Raw genomic sequence first — 22,310 nt, forward strand, 5'->3', positions numbered from 1 at the left:
TTCTTTTGCTCAGCATGTTTTTGAGATCCATTCATGTTGTGTGTATCTATATATAGTTTGTTCCTTCCTATTACTGAATAATATTCTATTTTATGACTACACACAGCTTGTCTGTTTTTCTCCTGATGGATACCTGAGCTGTTTCCAGTTGCTTTTGTTTTGTTTTGTTTTGTTTTGTTTTGTTTTGTTTTGTTTCAAGTAGGTTCCATGCCCAACATGGAGCCCAATGTGGGACTTGAACTCATGACCTTGAGATCAAGATTAGAGCTAAGGTCAAGGGTCAGAGGCCTAACCAACTGAGCCACCCAGGGACCCTGCTGTTTCCAGTTTTTACTATTATGAATAAAGCAGCTATTGGCATACTTGTACAAGTCCTTTTGTGAATATATGTTTTTAATCTTTGTGGATGAATTCCTAGCAATAGAATGACCAGTTATTAGAGCAGGTATATGTTTAGTTTGATAAGAAACTTCCAAATGTTTTCCAAAGGGATGGTACAATTTTGCATTCCTGCTCAGAGTATGAAAATTCCAGTTGTTCCACATGCTTGTCAGCATCTGGTGTTGTCAGTCTTTTTCATTTTTGCTGTAATAGTAGGTAGATAGTAGCATCTGATGGTTCTTTTATTTTGTCTCTTTCTAATGACTAAAAATATTGAGCACTTGGGGCGCCTGGGTGGCTCAGTCATTAAGCATCTGCCTTCGGCTCTGGGCGTGATCCTGGCGTTCTGGGATCGAGCCCCGCATCAGGCTCCTCCACTGGGAGCCTGCTTCTTCCTCTCCCACTCCCCCTGCTTGTGTTCCCTCTCTCGCTGGCTGTCTCTCTCTGTCAAATAAATAAATAAAATCTTTTTAAAAAAATATTGAGCACTTTTTCATGTACTTATCTTTTCTTAAAATTGGGGTAAAATATACATAAAATAAAATTTGTTATTTTAACCATCTGTCCTGTGGCATTAAGTTCATTCACTTTATCATGCAACCATCACCACCATCTGTGTCCAGAACTCTTTCATCTTCCCCAACTGAAACTCCGTGCCCATTAGACACTAATTCTCCTTTCCCTCCTCCTCCCAGCCTCTGGCAACCACCCTTTTACTTTCTTCCTCTATGAATTTGACTACACGAGGTATATCGTATAAGTGGAATCATACGGTATTTGCTTTTGCAGGACTGTTTTATTTCACTTAGTATAATGTCCTCAAAGTTCATCCACGTTGTAGTGTGTGTCAGAATTTCCTTCCCTTTTAAGGTTGAATAATATTCCATTGTACACATATACCATATTTTGTTTATCCAATCATCCATCAGTGGACACTTGGGCTGCTTCCATCTTTTGATTATTGTGAATCTGCTCTTGTGAACATGGTTGTGCAAATACCTCTTTGAGTCCCTGCTTGTATTTCTTTGGGTATGTGTCCACAAGTAGAATTGCTGGATCATATCTTCTCTCTTTAATTTTTTTAGGAATTTCCATGCTATTTTCCACAAAGGCTCCACCATTTTACCTTACTACCAGCAATGCACAAGAATTCCAATTTCTCCACATTCTCTCCAACACTTGTTATTCTGTTCTCTTTGTTTGTTTGTTTCTGACAATAGCCATCCTAACAAGTATGATCATGTGCTCATCTTATTGGCCATTTGCATATCTTCTTTTGTGAAGAGTCTGTTCAAAAGTATTTCGTCCATTTTACTGCATTTTTATCTGTTATTGAATTGTAGGGATTCTTTATGTAGCCTGGATACCAAGACTTTGTCAGGTATGTTTTGCAAATATTTTCTCCCAGTACTAGACTTGACTATTCATTTTTCTAATGATGTCCTTTGATGAACAGGTATTTTAATCTTAGTGAAGCCCAATTTGTCAATTCTTCAGAAGGAAAGGAGAGAAAACATGAGACTGGAGGCAGTATTTGAAGACATAATGGCTGATAATTTCCCAAACCTGTTGAAAAGATACCAATCCACATATTCGAAAAGCTCATGAATTCCAAACAAGAGAAGTAAAAAAGAGACCCACAATTAGGTACATCTCAGAGAAACTGCAGAATATCAAAGGCAAAGAGAAATCTTAAAAAAAAAAAAAAGAACAACAACAACAACAACAAAAAACCCAAAAAACAAAAACAAAAAACCCCTGAGAGGTGGGGAGAGGGAAATACCAGGCTGACTGTAGACACCTCAACAGCAACAGTGCACGCAGGAGGTAAAGAAATGTCATTTTCAATATGGTGAAATAAGTAACTGTCAACCAGGAATTCTATATCCAGGAAAAAATTCTCTCAAGAATGAAGGAGAAAGAGACATACATAGACAAACAAAAACTGAATGATACTGCAACCAACAGATTCTCATGAAAAAAATCCTAAAGACTGTGTGCTGAAGCAGAAAAACAATGATCCCACTTGGAAAGGATCCATAGAAAGGAAGAAATGGGCAAAGAAAATTGTTAATATACAAGTAAATCTAAACTGCATAAAACAATTACAATATCTTGAGGAGGTTAAAGCCATGGCTGATGTATAACAAATGATAATATCTGGGGGTTTAAAAAGATAGAATGGGGGCACCTGGGTGGCTCACTCACCTGGATGTCCAACTCTTGATTTTGGCTCAGGTCACAAACTCAGGGTCATGAGATTGAGCCCCACGGCAGGCTCCCCACTGGTTAAATCGTAGATTTAACCCAAATACGTCAGTGATTGCACCAAATGTACATGGTCCAAGTGTTTCAATTAAAAGAATTATCTAGCTGTAAATTTTTATTTACAGCTATTTAATCATATTTAATTAAGATTTAATTACAGATATTTAATCATATGCTGTTTACAAGAAATACATATAAAATATAAGGACATACAAAGGTTGAAAATAAAAGAATAGAGTCAAGAGTTCCAGGTCCAAGTCTTCGCTCTACCACTTTTCCTAATTTATAAACTTGGGCAAGTCATTCAGTCTTGAAGCCTCACTTATCATTTATGAAAGTAGCATAATAGTCTCTATTTTAACTACCTTATGAGCTAAAATCAGTTCATGTATGTGAAAGTGCTTCCTATAGCATAGACACAATATTAACATAAGAGACGCATGACCTATTAAAATGAATTGTTAATGTTAATACAAATGAATTGTTATAGGGCTTCTTAGGTACTATAGTGGGTCAAATTGCCGCCCCCCTGTTTGGGGCTGAAATGTTGAAATCCTAATACCCAGTGCCTCTGAATGAGACTGTATTCAGGGGTAGTGTCTTTAACGAGGTAATTAAATTGAAATGAAGTCATTAGGGTGAGCACTAAATCCAGCATGACCGATGTTCCATAAGGAGAAAATCTGGACCCAGACATGGGAAGGGGGAAGATTTAGACCCAGGGAGAAGATGGCCATCTATAAGCCGAGGAGAGAGGCCCCAAAAGACACCAATCCCACCACAACTGTGATCTTGAACTTGTAGCCTCCAGAACTGTGAAAAAGTTAACTCCTGTTGTTTTAAGCCACCTACTTTGTGGTAATTTGTTACAACAACCACAGGATCCTAAGATAGGTGCCATGAAGGAAAGAACTGAAGATGTGGTAGGATAAGGATCGAAGGGTGTTGGGGTTGCCCCTTGGCCCAGGACATAGAGAATCTGCCATTCCTGAGGTCAGCTCTAGCAACCAGCAACTCTGCACAGTGACGGGCAGTGACGAAAAGGCAATCCTGATGCTACTGACCCACATGAGAACCACCGGCATCATCCTTTCACCTTCCACAATCTGTCTTTGACTCACTCACATATCGCTCTCAGAAACTGTTCATTATCAGGAGAAGCCATTAAGAAACGGATAAGAGGGGCAGGGTCAATCAGAGGGCTCGGGGCTCCTTCACCCAGTGACAGGTCCTCCAGCTTCCCGTGTGACAGGACCACCCTTGGTGAAGCCCAACATGTTCCTCATTCACATCTGACTAACCTCCAGCTGCCTTTGCCTCCCTAAACCACCTTCGAAGGTACAGCCCATGACGGCTTGGGAGCTGGCTCTGGCTGTGGGTGACAAGGAGGCAGGTGGCCCAGAATCCCGTGGTTCCTACTGTGCTGCCTACCCAGACAGAGCGCCACCAAAGCCAGACTTTCTCCGCTTTTTTCTGACAGCTGCATTTGAGACAGATCATCGGCTTATGGTAATTACTCAAAAGAACTATGACGTATCAACGGTGCTGAAATGGATGTCTTCCAAAGGACAGTACAGGACAGAAAGGAAATGAAAGTGACAGAAATGAGACAAAGAGGAGAAGGAAGCAGTCAGGTAGGTAAGCTGACCACACAAATGCCCACACGGCAGTGCGGGTCTGTGGCACGAGCCCATTTCCGCCTCCAGTCCTCGGGGCTGAGGCACTGCCCGGTAAGAGGCAGTGCTACTCTGTGTCCCCAACACCAGAGGCAGGGCAGACCCTCTTGAGCACAATGAAGGATGTGTTTCCCCATAAGAACCCATATTTGGAACCCTACCAGCCTTGTCAGAAAACAATGGGAGAGAAGCCAGCCTCAGAGTGGCAAGTGGCTGAACAGGCTACAAAGCAGCCACTGTGTCCACAGCATTTGACGGTCACAGTGCAGAGTGGGCCCTGCCTCCGGGAGCTCCGACACGCTTTGTGGTAATCAGAGTCAAGGGATAAGTGCCCAGCGATATTAGGGATCATGACACCAAACTCTCAAGGTTGGGACCATTTCTTACCCTCTGTACGCCCTGTAAATGGTAGATGGGCAACAAAATATTTCATTAACCTTTTGTGGGTTCTGCCACATCTGGAATAATAGGTCAGGGGACAGATGCAGCTGGGAGGGACCCTGATAGTCCATGGTCCAATTCGAACTTCCACAGGTTTTAATGATAGAGCTTAGGGTTGACTGTGGTACTGGATCGTTTCATTTCTCCCACTCAACGTTAATCCTTCTTTTTAATCCTGACACATCTCTCTTCTCATATTCTTCACTATTCCTTCTTTCTTCAACTGAACGCTAGTAATATAGATTTAATGAAAACAAATTGGTAGCAACTTCACAAGCTTTTGTGAGAAGGAAATAAGAGCGCTGATGAGTCCCACTGCCAAGTCTAAGGAAACACACCATAAGCAATGGGTGGGGGGAATTTTTTGTTTTCAGTTCTCTCACAGCTCCAAAAATTGATTCTCTGAGACTGCTGTTCAGTTGGGGAATCAGAAGTAATATTATTCGCTCCACTGCCACGACACAGGGACTTTGTGATTCCTATAACTACAAACACTCTTAGAGCTGCTGGACTCAGTTATTTCTCCCCTCATGCAGCACAAACATTTGTATATGCTCTAGATACACATTTTCAAAAGACTCATTCTTTACTATACCACACCCAACATCCTCTTCCAGGGCAAATACAGGTAATACAATTTACCAAATACCTATACTCATAACTAATAGGAAAGCAGGAAAGATGACAGAACACTAATAAAATGTGTGATGTTTTGTTGTTGTTGTTGTTTTTAGAGAAGTGTCAGTAAGGAAAATAATTTTTAGATTTGGCACATTTCCAGTGAAACCACAGCATTAATAATACTTGCACATTATTTTCAGTAGGAGAGCAGTGTCAAAGGTAGTGCACAGGGAAAGGCTACCAGATTATATTGAAAACTTCTGTGAGCTCCAAATGACCATGAGTCATGTAGTGATTAGGATCACAGGAGAAATGGGTCATTATCTCCTCACATACCTTACTGAAATTTTAATTAAGTGATTTTCGGTTTTGGTTAAAAAACGCTTACCATGGCCATTAGCTAACTCATGTAACTCTGACATTTTTCCAGGCTGCTGGCTACGTGAATTATTCAGTCTGTGTGTATGTGGGTTTGGTTTGCTCAGATATGCCTACGTATACGTCATTATCAATAAAACCTAGATTTCTCTGAGAGACTAGAACCCAGCCCATTTTTAACTTTTATCCACCCTTCATTGGGCAATAACATATGGCATCATAGACTTGCTTTATTAAAATTTTAAATTCTATACTGAATTACCGATTTTCTTGATATCTGGGTTTGGCAGTGTTCCCACCATAGAGGCCTCAAGGAGTTCAGAAACTTTTCAATAGGCCATAGAAGGAGAGAATGAATAAACATGTGGCTATGTGGCCTATAACATTGCATATTGTTAATTCTACTTATAAACTTATTTTCAAAAAATTTATTACCTTCTTTGAGTCAGAATCTATTTTATTTAAGTACCACTGTCCTTGCTAATCTTGACTAGAAAACATTAAGCTGTTTTTTAAACAAGTAGGTACTATGATCTCCCATAGAAATTTGCCTCTGTTAGTATGTTTTGTGACTTTAGAACATGGCCAGTGGTGGGAAGGCGGGGGTGGTGTTCCTCCTCCCTTATTTACCCTTCTTCTTCCAGTGCCAGTCTCAGCTCCACTCCCTGCAGACACCCCCTTGCTGGGCTGCCCTGGGTGTCCGTGCATGCCCAGCAGGCGCTGTCCTTCCCCACCCTGCTCCCACCTCTGTGCAATGCTCCTCCCCAGCCCCACCCTGGAAGAGGCACATTTTTATACCACCATCACCTTGGCATGAAGCTAAGGACTTCCCGGTCTGGAAGAGAAGTGATTGTCTCCACTTACAAATGAAAACTGGTTCATTAGGGGCGCCTGGGTGGCTCAGCGGTTAAGCGTCTGCCTTCGACTCAGGGCGTGATCCCGGCGTTATGGGATCGAGCCCCACATCAGGCTCCTCCGCTATGAGCCTGCTTCTTCCTCTCCCACTCCCCCTGCTTGTGTTCCCTCTCTCACTGGCTGTCTCTATCTCTGTCAAATAAATAAATGAAATCTTTAAAAAAAAAAAAAAAGAAAACTGGTTCATTAAATGCAGAACACAACCCCTCCAGTTAGATCTCAAGATTCAGTAGAAAAAATGTTGAAAATCATTAGCCATCAGGGAAATTCAAATCAAAATCACATTGAGATACCACCTTACGCCAGTTAGAATGGCAAAAATTGACAAGGCAAGAAACAACAATTATTGGAGAGGATGTGGAGAAAGGGGATCCCTCCTACATTGTTGGTGGGAATACAAGTTGGTACAGCCACTTTGGAGATCAGTGTGGAGGTCCCTTAAAAAGTTAAAAATTGAGCTACCCTATGATCCAGCCATTGCACTACTGGGTATTTACCCCAAAGATACAGACGTAGTGAAGAGAAGGGCCATATGCACCCCAATGTTCATAGCAGCATTGTCCACAATAGCTAAATTGTGGAAGGAGCCGAGATGCCCTTCAACAGATGACTGGATTAAGAAGTTGTGGTCCATATATACAATGGAATATTACTCAGCCATCAGAAAGAACAATTACCCAACATTTGCAGCAACATGGACCGGACTGGAGGAGATTATGCTAAGTGAAATAAGTCAAGCAGAGAAAGACAATTATCATATGGTTTCACTCATTTATGGAACATAAGAAATAGGAAGATTGGTAGGAGAAGGAAGGGAAGAATGAAAGGGGGGTAAACAGAAGGGGGAATGAACCATGAGAGACTATGGACTCTGGGAAACAAACTGAGGGCTTCAGAGGGGAGGGAGGTGGAGGAATGGGATAGACTGATGATGGGTATTAAGGAGGGCACGTATTGCATGGAGCACTGGGTGTTATACGCAAGTAATGAAACATGGAACTTTACATCAAAAACTAGGGATGTACTGTATGGTGACTAACATAATATAATAAAAAAATATTATTAAAAAAAGCGGGGGGGGGGGAATACTGATTTCCTTAAGGGAGTGCCGGACCCGCGGTAGAGGGAGCGGCTCTCGGGCTCCAGCACCGTGGACAGCGCCCGATGCCTGCGGCTGACCAGAGCCACCGGCCCCGCGGCCACCCTAGAGCCTGCTGCTCACTGCAGCGCCCTGCAGAGGGAGGGGTTCCTCACCACACACCGGAGGGCCAGGTCGGGCCCTTGACCGGCCTGCCAGTGTTTGGGAATGAATCTGATCCAGAGGGGGAAACCGTGAGCGTGGGAAGACTTAACTAATGGTGTGGCAAGGAGAGCACTCATTCCGAGTACTGTGGAAAGTGACACAAGAAGATGGGGCCCACCTTCCTCTCCTGTCCCCCCACCCCCACCCCCGCCACTTCCCACCCCCGGCAAATAAACACAACAAACACTTTATGCAACAGACAGAATGGCTGAGTTTAATGCTTCAAGTTTTCCATTTCCTTCCACAGGGCTTTGTTTTAAAAATAACAAAATGAGGTAAATAAGTTAATGTATGTACACGTTATAAACATTGCGTCTGGTTGCGGCGGCAGCAACTCAAGTTGTTAGAGACAAAGTTGCTGCGCGGTGACTCGAGGTCAGCCACCTGCAACCTGAGCAGATGTGTCGTCCTGAGGAGAATTCGAGCGCTGTTGGTGGAATGGGGTCTAGAAGCATTTGCGGTGGACGATGGAGGGGCCGGCCTCGTCGTACTCCTGCTTGGTGATCCACATCTGCTGGAAGGTGGACAGCGAGGCCAGGATGGAGCCGCCGATCCACACCGAGTACTTGCGCTCAGGTGGGGCGATGATCTGTAAGACAGTGAGCGCGTCAGGAGGGCGAAGACCGCACCCCCGGAGCCCACGCGCGGGCAGGGGCGCGGGCCGCCGCCCACCTTAATCTTCATGGTGCTGGGGGCCAGCGCCGTGATCTCCTTTTGCATGCGGTCAGCGATACCCGGGTACATGGTGGTGCCCCCCGACATGACGTTGTTGGCGTACAGGTCCTTCCTGATGTCGATGTCGCACTTCATGATGCTGTTGTAGGTGGTCTCATGGATGCCCGCCGACTCCATGCCTGGGGGCCGCAGGGAGGAGCGTGAGCCGGCGGGGGGCGACCCGGGGGACGGGCGGGGACGCGCGGGGACGGGCGCTGTCCCAGGGCTCCCGGGGAGGCCGGCGAGCGGGACTCACCGATGAAGGAGGGCTGGAAGAGCGTCTCCGGGCAGCGGAAGCGCTCGTTACCGATGGTGATGACCTGACCATCAGGCAGCTCGTAGCTCTTCTCCAGGGAGGAGGAGGAGGCGGCCGTGGCCATCTCGTTCTCGAAGTCCAGGGCCACGTAGCACAGCTTCTCTTTGATGTCGCGCACGATCTCGCGCTCAGCTGTGGGGGGGCAGGGGCAGGAGAAGAGCGCTCAGTGTAGGGCCCCGGGGCCCGCGCGCCACCCAGCACGCCCGGGGTGCCCGGAGCGCCGCGCACCTGTGGTCACGAAGGAGTAGCCACGCTCAGTAAGGATCTTCATCAGGTAGTCGGTGAGGTCGCGGCCGGCCAGGTCCAGGCGCATGATGGCGTGCGGCAGGGCGTAGCCCTCATAGATGGGCACGTTGTGGGTGACGCCGTCGCCAGAATCGAGCACGATGCCTGCGCGTGGGGCAGGGCGGGGGACACGGCGGGGAGTGAGCGGGCGCCAGTCGGCCGGCGCCGGCGGCAAGCGGGAGCGGGGGGTGGGGCCGGGGCCGCGCGCACTCACCGGTGGTACGGCCGGAGGCGTAGAGGGACAGCACGGCCTGGATGGCCACGTACATGGCGGGCACGTTGAAGGTCTCAAACATGATCTGGGTCATCTTCTCGCGGTTGGCCTTGGGGTTGAGGGGGGCCTCGGTGAGCAGGGTGGGGTGCTCCTCGGGGGCCACGCGGAGCTCGTTGTAGAAGGTGTGGTGCCAGATCTTCTCCATGTCGTCCCAGTTGGTGATGATGCCGTGCTCGATGGGGTACTTCAGGGTCAGGATACCTCTCTTGCTCTGAGCCTCGTCGCCCACGTAGGAATCTTTCTGGCCCATACCCACCATGACGCCCTGCGGAGCGGAGACACCACGCCCACGTTACCGCGGCTCAGAGTGACACGGGGCCTGGCTCCACGGGGACCCCGGCCCGGAGCCCTCCGCCGGGCGGCAGCCTGACCTGGTGGCGAGGGCGGCCCACGATGGAAGGGAACACGGCCCTAGGGGCGTCGTCGCCGGCGAAGCCGGCTTTCACCAGGCCGGAGCCATTGTCGCACACGAGGGCGGTGGTCTCGTCTTCGTCACACATGGTGTCTGATTTCTGCAAAGGACAGGAAGGCCGTGGAGACACACGGCGCGTCAGCACAGGAGGCCCCGCTGGCCCGAGAGCCCTCCCTTCCTGGGGACCGACGGACACCCCCAGCCCGGATCCGCGCTCAACCGGCAAGGGAGCAGCCGAAGGGACCCGTCCCGAGCCTCGCTCCCCAGGCTCAGGGCTGCGCTGCGACGGGGAGAGGGGCACAGGATCGTCGCGACCACAAGGAGAATTTCTCCACCCCGGGAACCCCAGCACAGGGTCCGCCGAGACTTCTCTGCCTTCGCTGCAGGCTCCCCGCGGCAGGAGCCAGGCGCTGGCGCCCACTCTCTCTGCGCCTAGGCGGCCTCACCTAGGAGGTGAGGACCGGCGATACCTGCTCGCTGGGCACGCATACGGGTGCAAGGACCTGCCCGTGGGAGGGGCTTTGGTGCTCCATACAAGAAGGAGTGGCCCATTCCCGACCCTCCTGACATTCCAGGCTCAGAACAGAGGCACCTTTTCGCCTGATGGCCAACCCAGAGAATTGTGGCCCCTGCTACTCTTCGGCTCTGTCCTTCGTTGGGAGGTTATTGCCCTTGGGACGACGAAAGCAAAACTTTTAATCTACCTGGCACACACTAAACGCCAGGTAGCGGAGCCCAAAGGGGCTGGGGATAAGTTTGGAGACGTTTCCAAAAACTGATTGTGTCGTGACTCCTCTATAAAGCGCATGTGGCTCTGAGGACCCAGATGCAGGGGGCAGAAAGTAGGCCTTGGAGCTGATCAAATGAGTCGGTTGGGTTCTACCCCTGAGTTCTCCAGGCTCCCCTCGGTGGTACCCTGTCACCTTGTCCCCCTGTCCTATTGTTCTCCTGTCCCCGGTCCCCTCCCCCACTCCCGCCCTACCTGGGCGGGTGGCTACACCTGCTGCTCTCCGGCTCGGGCCCCGGTCGCCGCGGGAGGGAAGCGAGGCTTCTCTCGGCGCTGTCCGCTGCGGTGGCCGCTGGTCCTCGCGCTCAGGTTTTATATAGCCCGCGGGCGTCCCCCCCGCGCCGCCCCGCAGGAATGTCGCTCCCCTTCTCGAGCCATATTTGGGTGTTGGGCACTAGAGCCCCCTCCCCCAGCCGACTCGCGGCCTGGGCCCCCGCCCGGGTCCCCTGCGCTGACCAAAGAAGGAGCGGCCTGGCCCAAGCCCAGGTAACGCGGGCCGGGCCGTATATGGAGAGTCTCCCCGGCTGGTCGGCCCCTCCCGACCCGGCCCAGTTGCCCGCCGGAGGGGATGGGGTGGGGCGAGGGTCACCGCGCGCGCCAGTGGGTGCGAGTGTGCGCCTGCGCTCCCGGAGCTGCACCTGTCTGAAAGGCCTCTCCACCCGGTCCGCTCTGCTCGCACTGGGCGCTCGGAAGGGTGCCTCCCACATTTCAACCCTTCTTTGGGTTTACTCAGATCCCCAAAACCCCACGCGCGGCTACAGGGAGGAGGGAACCGTGTCCCAGTGGTGGGACAAGACGGGGGAGCAGTCACACGGTGTCCCAGGAAGCGGAGGAAGGAGACCGTCCCCCGCCAGTGAACTTCATTTCTCCCTCTCCACCCCTGAACTACCCAATTCACAGGGCTGACCCAAGTCGGCCCCCGCCCCCACCGCGGAGAGGGCCACCGGCGGCGGGAGGGCGCGCAGCTGTCGCGGGCCAGACAACTGGCGGCGGGACGAGAGGCCCGAGAGGCGGGGAGGAGGAGGAGGAGGCGCAGGGCTCCCGGGGACAGCCCGGGTCGGCGGCTCTGGCAGCGCCAGGCGCAAAGCCAGGGCACCCGGACTGTTCGCCTGTGACGCGCAGCGCACCCGGACGTTCATGAAGGGAGTGAATTTGGGGGGTGTTCTCTTTCTCCCGGACTGACCTGGTGGGGTCGTTAGTGGGGCTAAGAGTGTCCCTGTCCTGGGACTGAAAGGCAAGGGTCACCACCCACGACCCAGTGGTGGAATGGGTGAAGCGCCCTTACTAAATGAAACCTTGCCCGACCTTCCTCCCAGTAGAGAGGACAAGGACATTGCACTCTAGGATGGGTAACAATTTTTCCTTCTGCAAAGGCTGAACGAACTCATCTTTATATTTAGAGGGTGATGCCTCGCCAAGGCCAGGCCGCTTCCAGTCCACCTTGGAGAGTCACCATCCCAGGGGCTGCTGAAGCCGTTCTATTTATACCACTGATACATGGGGATATGCCTTTCAAATTTTCTAGAAGGATTTGGATCTACTTATGGTAAGGTGGAGTGAGGGTCAGAGGAGGTTATCCAGTTGGTGCCGGTCTCACATTTTCTCTTTTTTTGGCAGGGGCTGGGGGAGCACGCGCAGTCCTAAGCCCGCCGTAGAAGGCACAAGGAGACACGGTTTTCTGTGATGAACTCAGTGACATGCTTTGAGGGGGTACATCAGTGACGTGGTACAAATAAAATGGAATCATTCATTTTTCTGATGTGCTTAAGTGTTCCCAAAATAGTTGCAATTCACATTTGGTAGTGGAACTGGACAGCTGGGACAGGTGTGGAATCTCTGGAGGAGGGGCATAGACGCACATGAAACCCTGCTGGGTAGCCCACATCATGGTGGCTCTTCCTAAAACCATCAGCCAATTAAAGAGCAGTTTGGTTTAGTACGGGGCTTACGTAGTGAGTGTGAAGGGTCAGCTAAAAGCTACTGTGGTCTTGCATTTAGCTTTTTCAATTATTTTAGAGAATGAGTGACTAAACTACATTTCATTTTTAATACCTCATGTCCTGCTGTCAGTGGGTAGTGAAGAGACTAGAAAAAAAATCAACTGGCAAATGCACTATAGGTACAATATAAAGGGAAAAGCGTAAATTTTGGCCAGAAAGTAGGAAGAACACCTAAGAATTTGATATTTTAAAGGGGAACGGGGTTGTCAATATTTTCCAAAACTCCTGCTCACTGCAGTCCCTCTCTTCTATAGCAAGCTTTTCTAAGCTCAGAGTCTGAGCTTCAAACACACAAGAAAACCCTCAGGAGGAAAGAGACTGGCTAGTACCGCAAATCTTGGGCGGGGGTACGGGACGCTGAGAACCCGGGCCAGACAGCTGCTTTCTGCCCACGGTTGGGGCTGTTTAAATAGTCTCTGACAGGTCACTATGGGGCCACCCAGTCCATTCTGGTCTTGTTGAATTCTCATTGGCCTAGGGAACAGACCTAACGGGCGAGTGGAAAAACTATCTCCATACATGTACACTTTTGGGGAACACACCAGTGCCCGGCTCTTGCCTGATAAGCGGGTGACTGCCTGCATACCCTTTTGAGAACTATCACGAAGTAAAGCTCGGCCATGTAGGGTATGCTCGAGAGACAGTGCCTGCTTCTAAGTTTTCAGGTGCAGCGTAGCTGCTGCAACTCTGACACCTTGTGCCGCTACTCGGCTGTGGGTTCACAGCTTCCTCCTCCGCAGCCCTATACCCTGAGCTCCTCACAAGCCTGTATGCCCCACTCTCGCTGGGTCTAAGCCTTCTATCGTTTCCTATCAATTCAAATATGAATTCAGGGGCACCTTCGGCTCAGGTCATGGTCTTGGGGACCTGGGATCGAGCCCTGTGTCAGGCTCCCTGCTCGGCAGCGAGTCTGCTCCTTCCCCCTGCTTCTTCTCTCTCTCTCTCAAAAAAAAAAAATCACAAATATGAATTCATAAAACACTTTTTATGCTTTCATATTGTTAAAAGCATGTAGGCTTTTAACTATTCGGAGGTAAATAAGATAGGTACTAGTCATTCAGTTTTAAGAATCAGAACAGCAAGGCTCAATGAGCTAGACCACACTCCCAGGTCTCACAGCTGGGGCTTGGGTGACTCTCTCTCCCACCAGGAGTAGTCAGGGCAGGGTGGGAACTGCTTTCTACCTTCCTTTAATCCTCCCCAACACTTGGTTTGGTCCTGGAAACATAACAGATCCTTAAGGGATCTTTTCCAACGAAGGGACAAAGACATCCTGCAATGGAGTCATGGCTTCTGCCTTGGCCATCTCTATGGGCCTAATCATTCCACTGGAGCCGTCAGCCCTCTGGCCCCCACCCTACTACCTCCTCATGTCCAGCATAATAAGTGGGTTAAAAGCTTGCACTTTGCAGTGCAGTATTTCTGGGTGTGCCCTCCTCCCCTTCTGACTGGCTATGTGACCTTGGATAGCTCACTTCAAGAAAGACTCCATATTCTCAACTGAGGACACTACCTACTCCTTAACACTGACGTGAAGATTAAAAGTAGGTAAGTGCCTGGGACATAAACACTCAATAAATAGCACAGTATCTTTCTTCCGAGTGTTCGGAGGAGGTGAGGGGGTGAGACGGTAGAAGAGGAGAGCAAAGGACATTTGAAATTATTAGACTGTTTGCTAAACATGTCAACATCATCACAAACTGAACAGGAAGTCATGTAATTTTATAGGAATTTGGAGTGCACACAGATTTTTGTACAAAAATTTATTCTAGTATTATCTAAAATGGCAAAAATAAATTAAAAAACCCAACCCAAACCCAAATCAAAACGATTAATTCAAGTGTTCAGATCATCAAGGAGGCAGAGAACAATTAAATAAAGCACGGCACAGCCACACGGTCATTAAAAAATTGTATCTTGAAGAATCGTGAAGACATGCATTTTTGAAGGGGGTGGAGTGTTTCTTGAGGGTGTGAAAAAAATCTTAAGTTAGATATTACAATGATTTGTGGCCTCCAGAAGCAAAGCACATAAACAAAATATACAGAATAGCTGCAGTATTACACTTTCGGGGGGGATGGGGTGGAATGATTAGGGCAAAACTGTGTCGAGTTCTCAGGAATGACAATGGGAAAAAAACTGGGAAACACTGGATTAAGGATACGTGGAGACGCTCACAACATACACCAGGTTACAGAACAGTGTGCACAATCCCAAACAGTCCAAGATACATGGCACTTTTTAAAAGTTTATTTAAGGAATCTCTACACCCAACATGGGGCTCGAACTCATGACTCTGACATCAAGAGTTGCATACTCTTCCAACTGAGCCAGCCGGATGGCCCTAAGATACATTTTAAACTGAAGCTATTTCTAGCTGGTGGGATTACAGGGCTTTATCTTCTTCCACATTTTTAAAAAATAGGTTTCGCATTTTCTACAGGTTTTTTTGTTTGTGTTTTTTTAAATTTTAGAATTAATTAGGGCACCTGGGTGGCTGTTAACTGTCTGCCTTTGGCTCAGGTCATGATCCCAGGGTCCTGGGACTGAGCCCCGTGTGTTGGGATCCCTGCTCATTGGGGGGGGTCTGCTTGTCCCTCTGCTCCTCCCCCACTCATACTCTCTCTCAAATACATGCATTCTCCAAATTAAAGGTCTAGGAATACGCAGGTGGGACTACATTAATATTTCTGTAGTTACCAAACTCAACATGTACAAATATGCTGGATTACAACAGATTACGAAGGGAATCTGACATTATGGTGTGGCTTTCCTTCCGTTTCTGTTCTCAGAGAAAGCAATCGGCCTCCAAGGAGAAATGTGCTGCACAGTCTACCAGCAGCCTCGTGTGCCTGTGGGCGATACACTGCCGGACTCTGATTCAGACGCCAAAGTAAAAGAAACAATCCAGTTGTGAAGTTTTCTTCAAAAATGAAATCCCTACAACGGAGGGTAGCAGGAGCCTTTTACCTCACTGGGGGGGTTCAGCAAGTCCCCTACGTGCACCTCCAGTTCTGCCTTCATCCTTGACCCACGCACGCTTTTTTAAATTCATCTGAGAGGGAGAGACAGAGAGCGCACAAGCAGGGGGAGAGGCAGGAGAAGGAGACTCCCCGCTGAGCAGGGACCCCCCCCCCCACCATGCGGGGTTCGATCCCAGGACCCTGAGATCATGACCTGAGCCGAAGGCAGATACTTAACCAACTGACCCACCCAGGTGCCCCATATTCACAAATTCTTAAAACATACCAGCACACAAAGCTGGCTGCTCACTTTCAAAAACACGTTATTGTTGGGGCGCCTGGGTGGTTCAGTCCTTAAGCGTCTGCCTTCAGCTCAGGGCGTGATCCCGGCATTCTGGGATCGAGCCCCACATCAGGCTCCTCCGCTGGAAGCCTGCTTCTTCCTCTCCCACTCCCCCTGCTTGTGTTCCCTCTCTCGCTGGCTGTGTCTATCTATGTCAGAAAAAAACAAAACAACAAAAAAAAACTCTTAAAAAAAAAAAAAATCAGATGTCATATTAAGAAAACCCATAATGGCTTCTAGTGTAACACATGCTTTACATTAGACTGTGGTAATCACCTTGAAAATACATGAAGCTAATTGAATCCCCATCCTGAAAAATTGTAACTAACATTAATACAATAAACTTATTATATGGTAACTTACAGATAGGTTAGAAAACACTTAAGGGTCTTATTCACATCTCTCACTAATACTCTATTATTTATGTAGAAATGTTTAATATATTCACAATGAATTAATCAGTTCTCAAGCTCACATGAATCATGGCTTGTTTAGTCTTTAGTCCTACAGCAAGACAACAAATCTGACATCATGTTACTACGTATCTCCCGCTAGCCCAAACCCAAAACAGACACCAAATACTCCAGATTCTCTTCAGTGCAGAGTTACAGCCATTTCAGAGACAATCAGTGCAATCCTGTCATGTTGAGAGTTACAGAAACTGAGGCCGAGAAGTGATTTGTGCATATAAGCAGCCAGAACCAGAGTAAGAACTCCAGAACCCCTGACAGAATGAGAAGAGAAAGGGCAGCGAGCGTGGAAATAACAAGTGATACCTTTTAGATGGAAAAGGGAGGAGAGAAAATATCTTGTAACAAAAACCCAAAACCACAGTCACACAGCTGTTTTGCAGCAGCTTTCAAATAAAGTACACAAAATTCAGCAATACATGTGCACATTTTTCGATGTTTAAGGCCAAGATTTTTATAAGAACACGCTTACACAAATTTTCAGGAAGAGTGATCATTTTTAGAAAAAGTTACATTTGTCCCAGAACATAATATTCATAGTTTGCTTTCAAAACAAACTCAAAGTAAGGATTAGACTTCAGGCTTCCCAGCTGGTCTGCTTGCAGGAGGTCTCTCACCTCTGGCAGGTACTCGCTGAGCTGAATGCCTATCAACACAAACACCAACAGTCCTTTTTCATTTTCATAAAACTCCCAAAAGAATGAAGATGATGAATGATAACAACATCTGTGCTCCTATTTAAAATATGATGTCCCTCCCCTATTGGGAAATACTCTGTTCTAAATTCCTTCCACTGTCAAACATGCTTGCAGGTCTAACAACAGGACATTCTTTACTTAGAAGAGGTTGCTTGAGTGTTTTTTCCCCCCTAGTGGTCAAAACAGCCAATCTGATTAAAGTCTGATTAAAGTACTTTCATTTTTCTCCACAGCTGAAGTCATTTCTTCAGTGTGGAGGTTTTTAACTAATAATCACCTGAAAACAAGTATTTCAAACAAATATATAATATATAATTATTCAAGTATTTCAACAATTACATATATTAGATATATATATCCAATTATATATACAGGGAAATAACTTAGTAGAATAGGATCATGAAAGCTAGCTCCAGTGTCTCAAAAGACATTACAGTCTGAAATGAGACAGGTGAAGAATCATTTCTTCATTAGAACTCTATCAAGCTGGAAAGCCAATGAGCACCGATGAAACGCAACTGCTGGAATTAGGATCTGTGTAGTTACAAAAAGGTATGTACGATTTTCTCACTTGATAAAACTGGAAAAAAATTTTCAATTAATAAGACAATATTTTATAATTTGTTAGCATAAGGTTCTCAAAATCAAATACTGTTTTTTTTTCAATACCTTCAAAGTGCCTAGCACCATTTTTTGTACTTCACTGTTACATAATAAAAATCTGGGTTAATAAATGTTAGGAGTATAAATCCAAATAATTAAAGATCATTTATTACAACTGAAATAGTTTCAATAGAGACTTTTTGTCTGTAAAACAGCACTACACTTGTGAAAATGCATTAATTTCTAAAAATTTCTAAAAAACATTAACATCTTATCTGGCTTCTATTTTTATCGTGCATGCCCTCTGCTTAGAACTACTATTTGATGGATTTCTTTCTTCACAGCAGGGGTCGAAACTCTGCCGGTGGTATGAGGAAGGTGGTCTAGGCCATCTTGGTAAACTTAAGAGCCAATGCCTTACCCAAAGGGGGCAGCACTCATTAGATCGTTGACTGTTGCCAGGACAATATTTCAGTCCAGTTTAGGCCAATATTTTGATTCTTTTTTTTTTTTTTTTAAGATTTTATTTATTTATTTGACAGAGACAGCCAGCGAGAGAGGGAACACAAGCAGGGGGAGTGGGAGAGGAAGAAGCAGGCTCCCAGCGGAGGAGCCTGATGTGGGGCTCGATCCCAGATCGCCAGGATCATGCCTTGAGCCGATGGCAGACGCCTAATGACTGAGCCACCCAGGCGTCCCAATATTTTGATTCTTAAGAGAATTAAGAAAGTAAGACTTTTGTAAGAACCCTTCTCAACTATTCAATGCTGGTAACTAATTAGAAAAAAATTTAAAGCCCATGTAACAATATGTGTATTTTGTGTGTATAATGTACCTCAATAATATATAAAAGCAAACTGAAAAGCTCCATGTGGGTAAGTTAAATGTATCTGTAGGATGAATTCTTTCCACAAGCTGAATTGTTGGCTGCCAGAGCTTACGAAATATGAGGCTCTCTCTACCTTCAGGATCTAACCTTTAAAAACATTCACTATTGTATATAGTAACTATATTATTAAAAAGTTCCAAAAATAAATGTCTTTTAACTTCTTGTTATAATAAGTATATATGCCTTTCATTTGGGTATATATGTTTATTTATTTATATAATAGTTTCTACTTGGGGCACCTGGGTGGCACAGCGGTTAAGTGTCTGCCTTCGGCTCAGGGCATGGTCCCGGCGTTCTGGGATCGAGCCCCACATCAGGCTCCTCCGCTGTGAGCCTGCTTCTTCCTCTCCCACTCCCCCTGCTTGTGTTCCCTCTCTTGCTGGCTGTCTCTATCTCTGTCAAATAAATAAATCTTAAAAAAAAAAAAAAATAGTTTCTACTTGTTTTTGTCTTTTGGTCATAATTTAATAATTTTTTCTGTAAAAATCACAACTTTCCATTCCTGTTGTTCATCTATGATTTATAATCTAAGAATAACAAAAATAGCAAAGTCATCTTTAAACAGCACTAAACACATTAATTAGCCACAATTCAATCCTGTGGCACTTTTATGAGACAAAACTTCATGGAAAGCATCAGATTTGGGTCCAAATGCTTTCTAATAATTAGGCTCAAATGGAAAATCTCTCCAGCAGTACAGAGCAATCAACCATAACCAGTTATTTCTTCGTTTCCAAATACAGAAAAGAGAAAGTCTTATAGGTGCATTTCAGTTCTTTCTGAATTTCAAGTATTTCAAAGATACTTTCAAACAAAAGACAGGTTCCTTTGCTATATCCTTTCATTATTTCATTTTTGATTTTTATTTATTTTGTGACAATGAAAAGGCTTAATTGACATTTGTGTTATTTGCTCATCTTTGAAAAAGAATGCACTATTAAATGTGTCATGGTAGGATGATCAAGTATCCCTTTTTCAAAATAGAAGTCCAGATCAACTCTGAGCAAGTTTCAAGTAATCTAGTCAGAGAATTACATTTTCATTGGATCACTTACAAAAGGAGACTAAAAATCTGAAAAGTAATGCTAAGAGACCATTGCAGATGGGCTGTAAAACAAAAGTTCCAACACGCAAAGGCTGAGACTTTGCTTGTTTCACCTCAGAATACTGGTGGGGGTGGTTCATTTCACACTACTTTCCTAAGGGTCCCCCTTCACGTGCCCTGGTTAAGCCAGCAATTCTAAAACAGAAGACTGCAGAATACAATCCATTATAGAGGAGTTGGGGCTATAAGTCTGCAAAATACTTGTAGGCATTCAAAGGACAAATGTCTCTTGAGTGACTACTATGTACCAGGCACTGGCTTTGTCATGTTTTATGTAGATCAAATAATATATCTTGCATATATATGTACAGAAAACTTTTGAATGTGTGTAAATATCAGTATGATGGATAAAAGTCCTATCCATTTAGAGGGACTGAATTTACAATAACTTACCACTGTGTATTTTTTCCATTTAGTATAAAATAGAGTATCCTTATATTTGCAGAAGATTGTAAACACTAAGCCTATTTTGCACATTGCCTGAATTTAATATGACACATTTTGATAGAGCATTCTATAATAAATATGAGCCACACATGTATAAAATGTGCAAAACTGCTCATCTCTAGTGTAACACTCTCCACATATTAAGCTCCCAGTAATATGAAAAAAAAAAGGTGAAAGTAAATACAGTGGATCCTTGAACAACACAGGTTTGAACTGCATGGGTCCACATACCCGCAAATTTTTTCGATACGGTACAGTACTGTAAATGTATTTCTCAATAATAATTTCTTTTCTCTAATTTACCTTATTGTAAGAATACAATATATAATACCATGAAAAGTATGTGTTAACTATGTTATTGGTAAGGCTTCCGGTCAATAGCAGGCTAACATTAGTGAAGTTTTTAGGAAGTCAAAAGTTGTATGTGGATTTTCAACTGTGTTGGGGGTCAGTGCCCCTCATCCACACCTTGTTCAAGGGTCATCTGTATCCTCTGCTTCATATTCCCCTTGAAAAAGCATTTTATCCATAAAAGCTTCTTTACCTAATTGGTGTCTCAATCAGCAAATGGAATTTTGCTCACTCTTTCAGGTACAAAACATAGTCTCTTATTTCTTTTTATTTTGTTCCTAAAATGAATTTTAGAGTGTTAACGTCCAAAATGGATTTGTAAAAGGATTTTGTAATTTGTAATTCAGTATAGTACGGTCAGTTATATATCAAAAAGTTATTTCTCATTTATATGTCATTTCAAGTTTTCAATCTTCACAAGAGTTAACCGGAAAATTAAAGGAAATGGTTAGTTCCATCATACAGATTTTTGGTGTAACAACCAACATTTGAATCCATTTGTTGTCCAACTGAGTCAGCGTGGAGACTTTGGCCACTGCAGTCCACCAGGACCCATGCAGACAGAGACTTCATCTTGACACATACTCCCCCAGTTGGGAGAGGAAAGAAGAAAAACCTTCCCTCATTTTAAACAAATCTGAGTATGATACTGTTTAATCTTAAACTGCTCTGGCATTGACACCTTGGCAAATGCCCGTTATTCTCAGTTTTCTAAAACTGAGGACTGATGCTATAACTTCCAATATTAACAAACCACTTACCATCTTTCAAAAGTTTCTGTAAGATTTTCACAAATATACTGTCTTTAGATACTTCAATTGGATCATCCTTACCATCTGAACTGGACCAGCTAGAAAACAAAATTGCAATGAGAAGAAAATGAAATCATGGACATATCTGAAATCAATGACCTCTCTTTGCTACTGTAGTTTTGTTGTGCTGTTCATGCCAGCAGTGGAGAATCTTGAACTTTGTGAGACTGTTTCAAAGTATCTAAATGAGGGAGGTTTGAATGTTGAATATACTTAGTCTCTGTATCAGATACAAAATGCTACACTCCGGTAGCTATTCACTCAACATAACCATATGTATTTGATGTCAAAAAAAGTAGCAAGGGGCGCCTGGGTGACTCAGTCGTTAAGCCTCTGCCTTCGGCTCAGGGCGTGATCCCGGCGATCTGGGATCGAGCCCCGCGTCAGGCTCCTCCACTGGAAGCCTGCTTCTTCCTCTTCCACTCCCCCTGCTTGTGTTCCCTCTCTTGCTGGCTCTCTCTCTCAAATAAATAAAATCTTAAAACACACACACACACACACACACACACACACACACACACACACACAAAAACAAAGCAGTGAGCCATCTTTCCCAAAAAAATTCTATAAATAAATAAATCTAGTAAGGACTCCAAAGTTTGATCTTCAGAGCACAGGTAATAGTTACAATATATTGTAACATATTCTGCTTTTCATAAAAGTAAAATGGTAACCAGGGTCTAATACAATGTATGTTTTCTTCATCTGGTTGAAATTATCTACTGCTGAAACACATACACACACACATACACACATACAGAACCACTGCTTTGTAGTAATCAATGAATATATCCCACAATAACATAAAGGTTTTTAAAATTTTATTTATTTGAGAGAGAGCAAGAGAGCGTGCCTAAG

The 22,310-nt window shown here is 45.5% G+C and overlaps 2 protein-coding genes and 1 long non-coding RNA gene across 4 annotated transcripts in view; 1 reads left to right on the forward strand and 2 right to left on the reverse strand.

Moving 5' to 3' along the window:
- Positions 1-8,170: 8,170 nt before the first annotated feature.
- ACTA1 (actin alpha 1, skeletal muscle) lies at positions 8,171-11,134 on the reverse strand. Of its 2 annotated transcripts, none has more exons than XM_045783594.2 (7): positions 10,985-11,134; positions 9,944-10,084; positions 9,513-9,837; positions 9,242-9,403; positions 8,954-9,145; positions 8,656-8,837; positions 8,171-8,572 (listed from the first exon to the last, which is right to left on the reverse strand). In XM_045783594.2, exons 2-7 carry the CDS (start codon positions 10,070-10,072, stop codon positions 8,429-8,431), a joined length of 1,134 nt encoding a protein of 377 aa, XP_045639550.1. In that variant the 5' UTR covers positions 10,073-10,084; positions 10,985-11,134; the 3' UTR covers positions 8,171-8,428. The 2 variants fall into 2 exon arrangements, with proteins under 2 accessions (XP_045639550.1, XP_045639549.1); XM_045783593.2 differs by having other exon boundaries at positions 10,967-11,126.
- Positions 11,135-11,185: 51 nt separating this feature from the next.
- Positions 11,186-12,498, forward strand: LOC123783028 (uncharacterized). Its single transcript, XR_006777100.1, has 3 exons — positions 11,186-11,257; positions 12,172-12,317; positions 12,389-12,498. It is a non-coding gene; the product is annotated as an uncharacterized LOC123783028 (long non-coding RNA).
- A 2,021-nt stretch (positions 12,499-14,519) lies between these two features.
- The window catches only part of NUP133 (nucleoporin 133), a 59,116-nt gene continuing 51,325 nt past the window's right edge, over positions 14,520-22,310 (reverse strand). The window contains exons 25-26 of the mRNA XM_045783365.2: positions 21,402-21,490; positions 14,520-17,193 (exon numbers count right to left, since the gene is read on the reverse strand). Of these exons, the coding sequence (XP_045639321.1) occupies positions 17,057-17,193; positions 21,402-21,490 (226 nt within the window). The 3' untranslated portion in view covers positions 14,520-17,056. The remainder of the gene's footprint in view (positions 17,194-21,401; positions 21,491-22,310) is intronic.

The sequence above is a fragment of the Ursus americanus genome, chromosome 6 (assembly GCF_024610735.1).
Source record: "Ursus americanus isolate L20-20 chromosome 6, mUrsAme1.1.p, whole genome shotgun sequence".
In the NCBI taxonomy this organism is placed as follows: Eukaryota; Metazoa; Chordata; class Mammalia; order Carnivora; family Ursidae; genus Ursus; species Ursus americanus.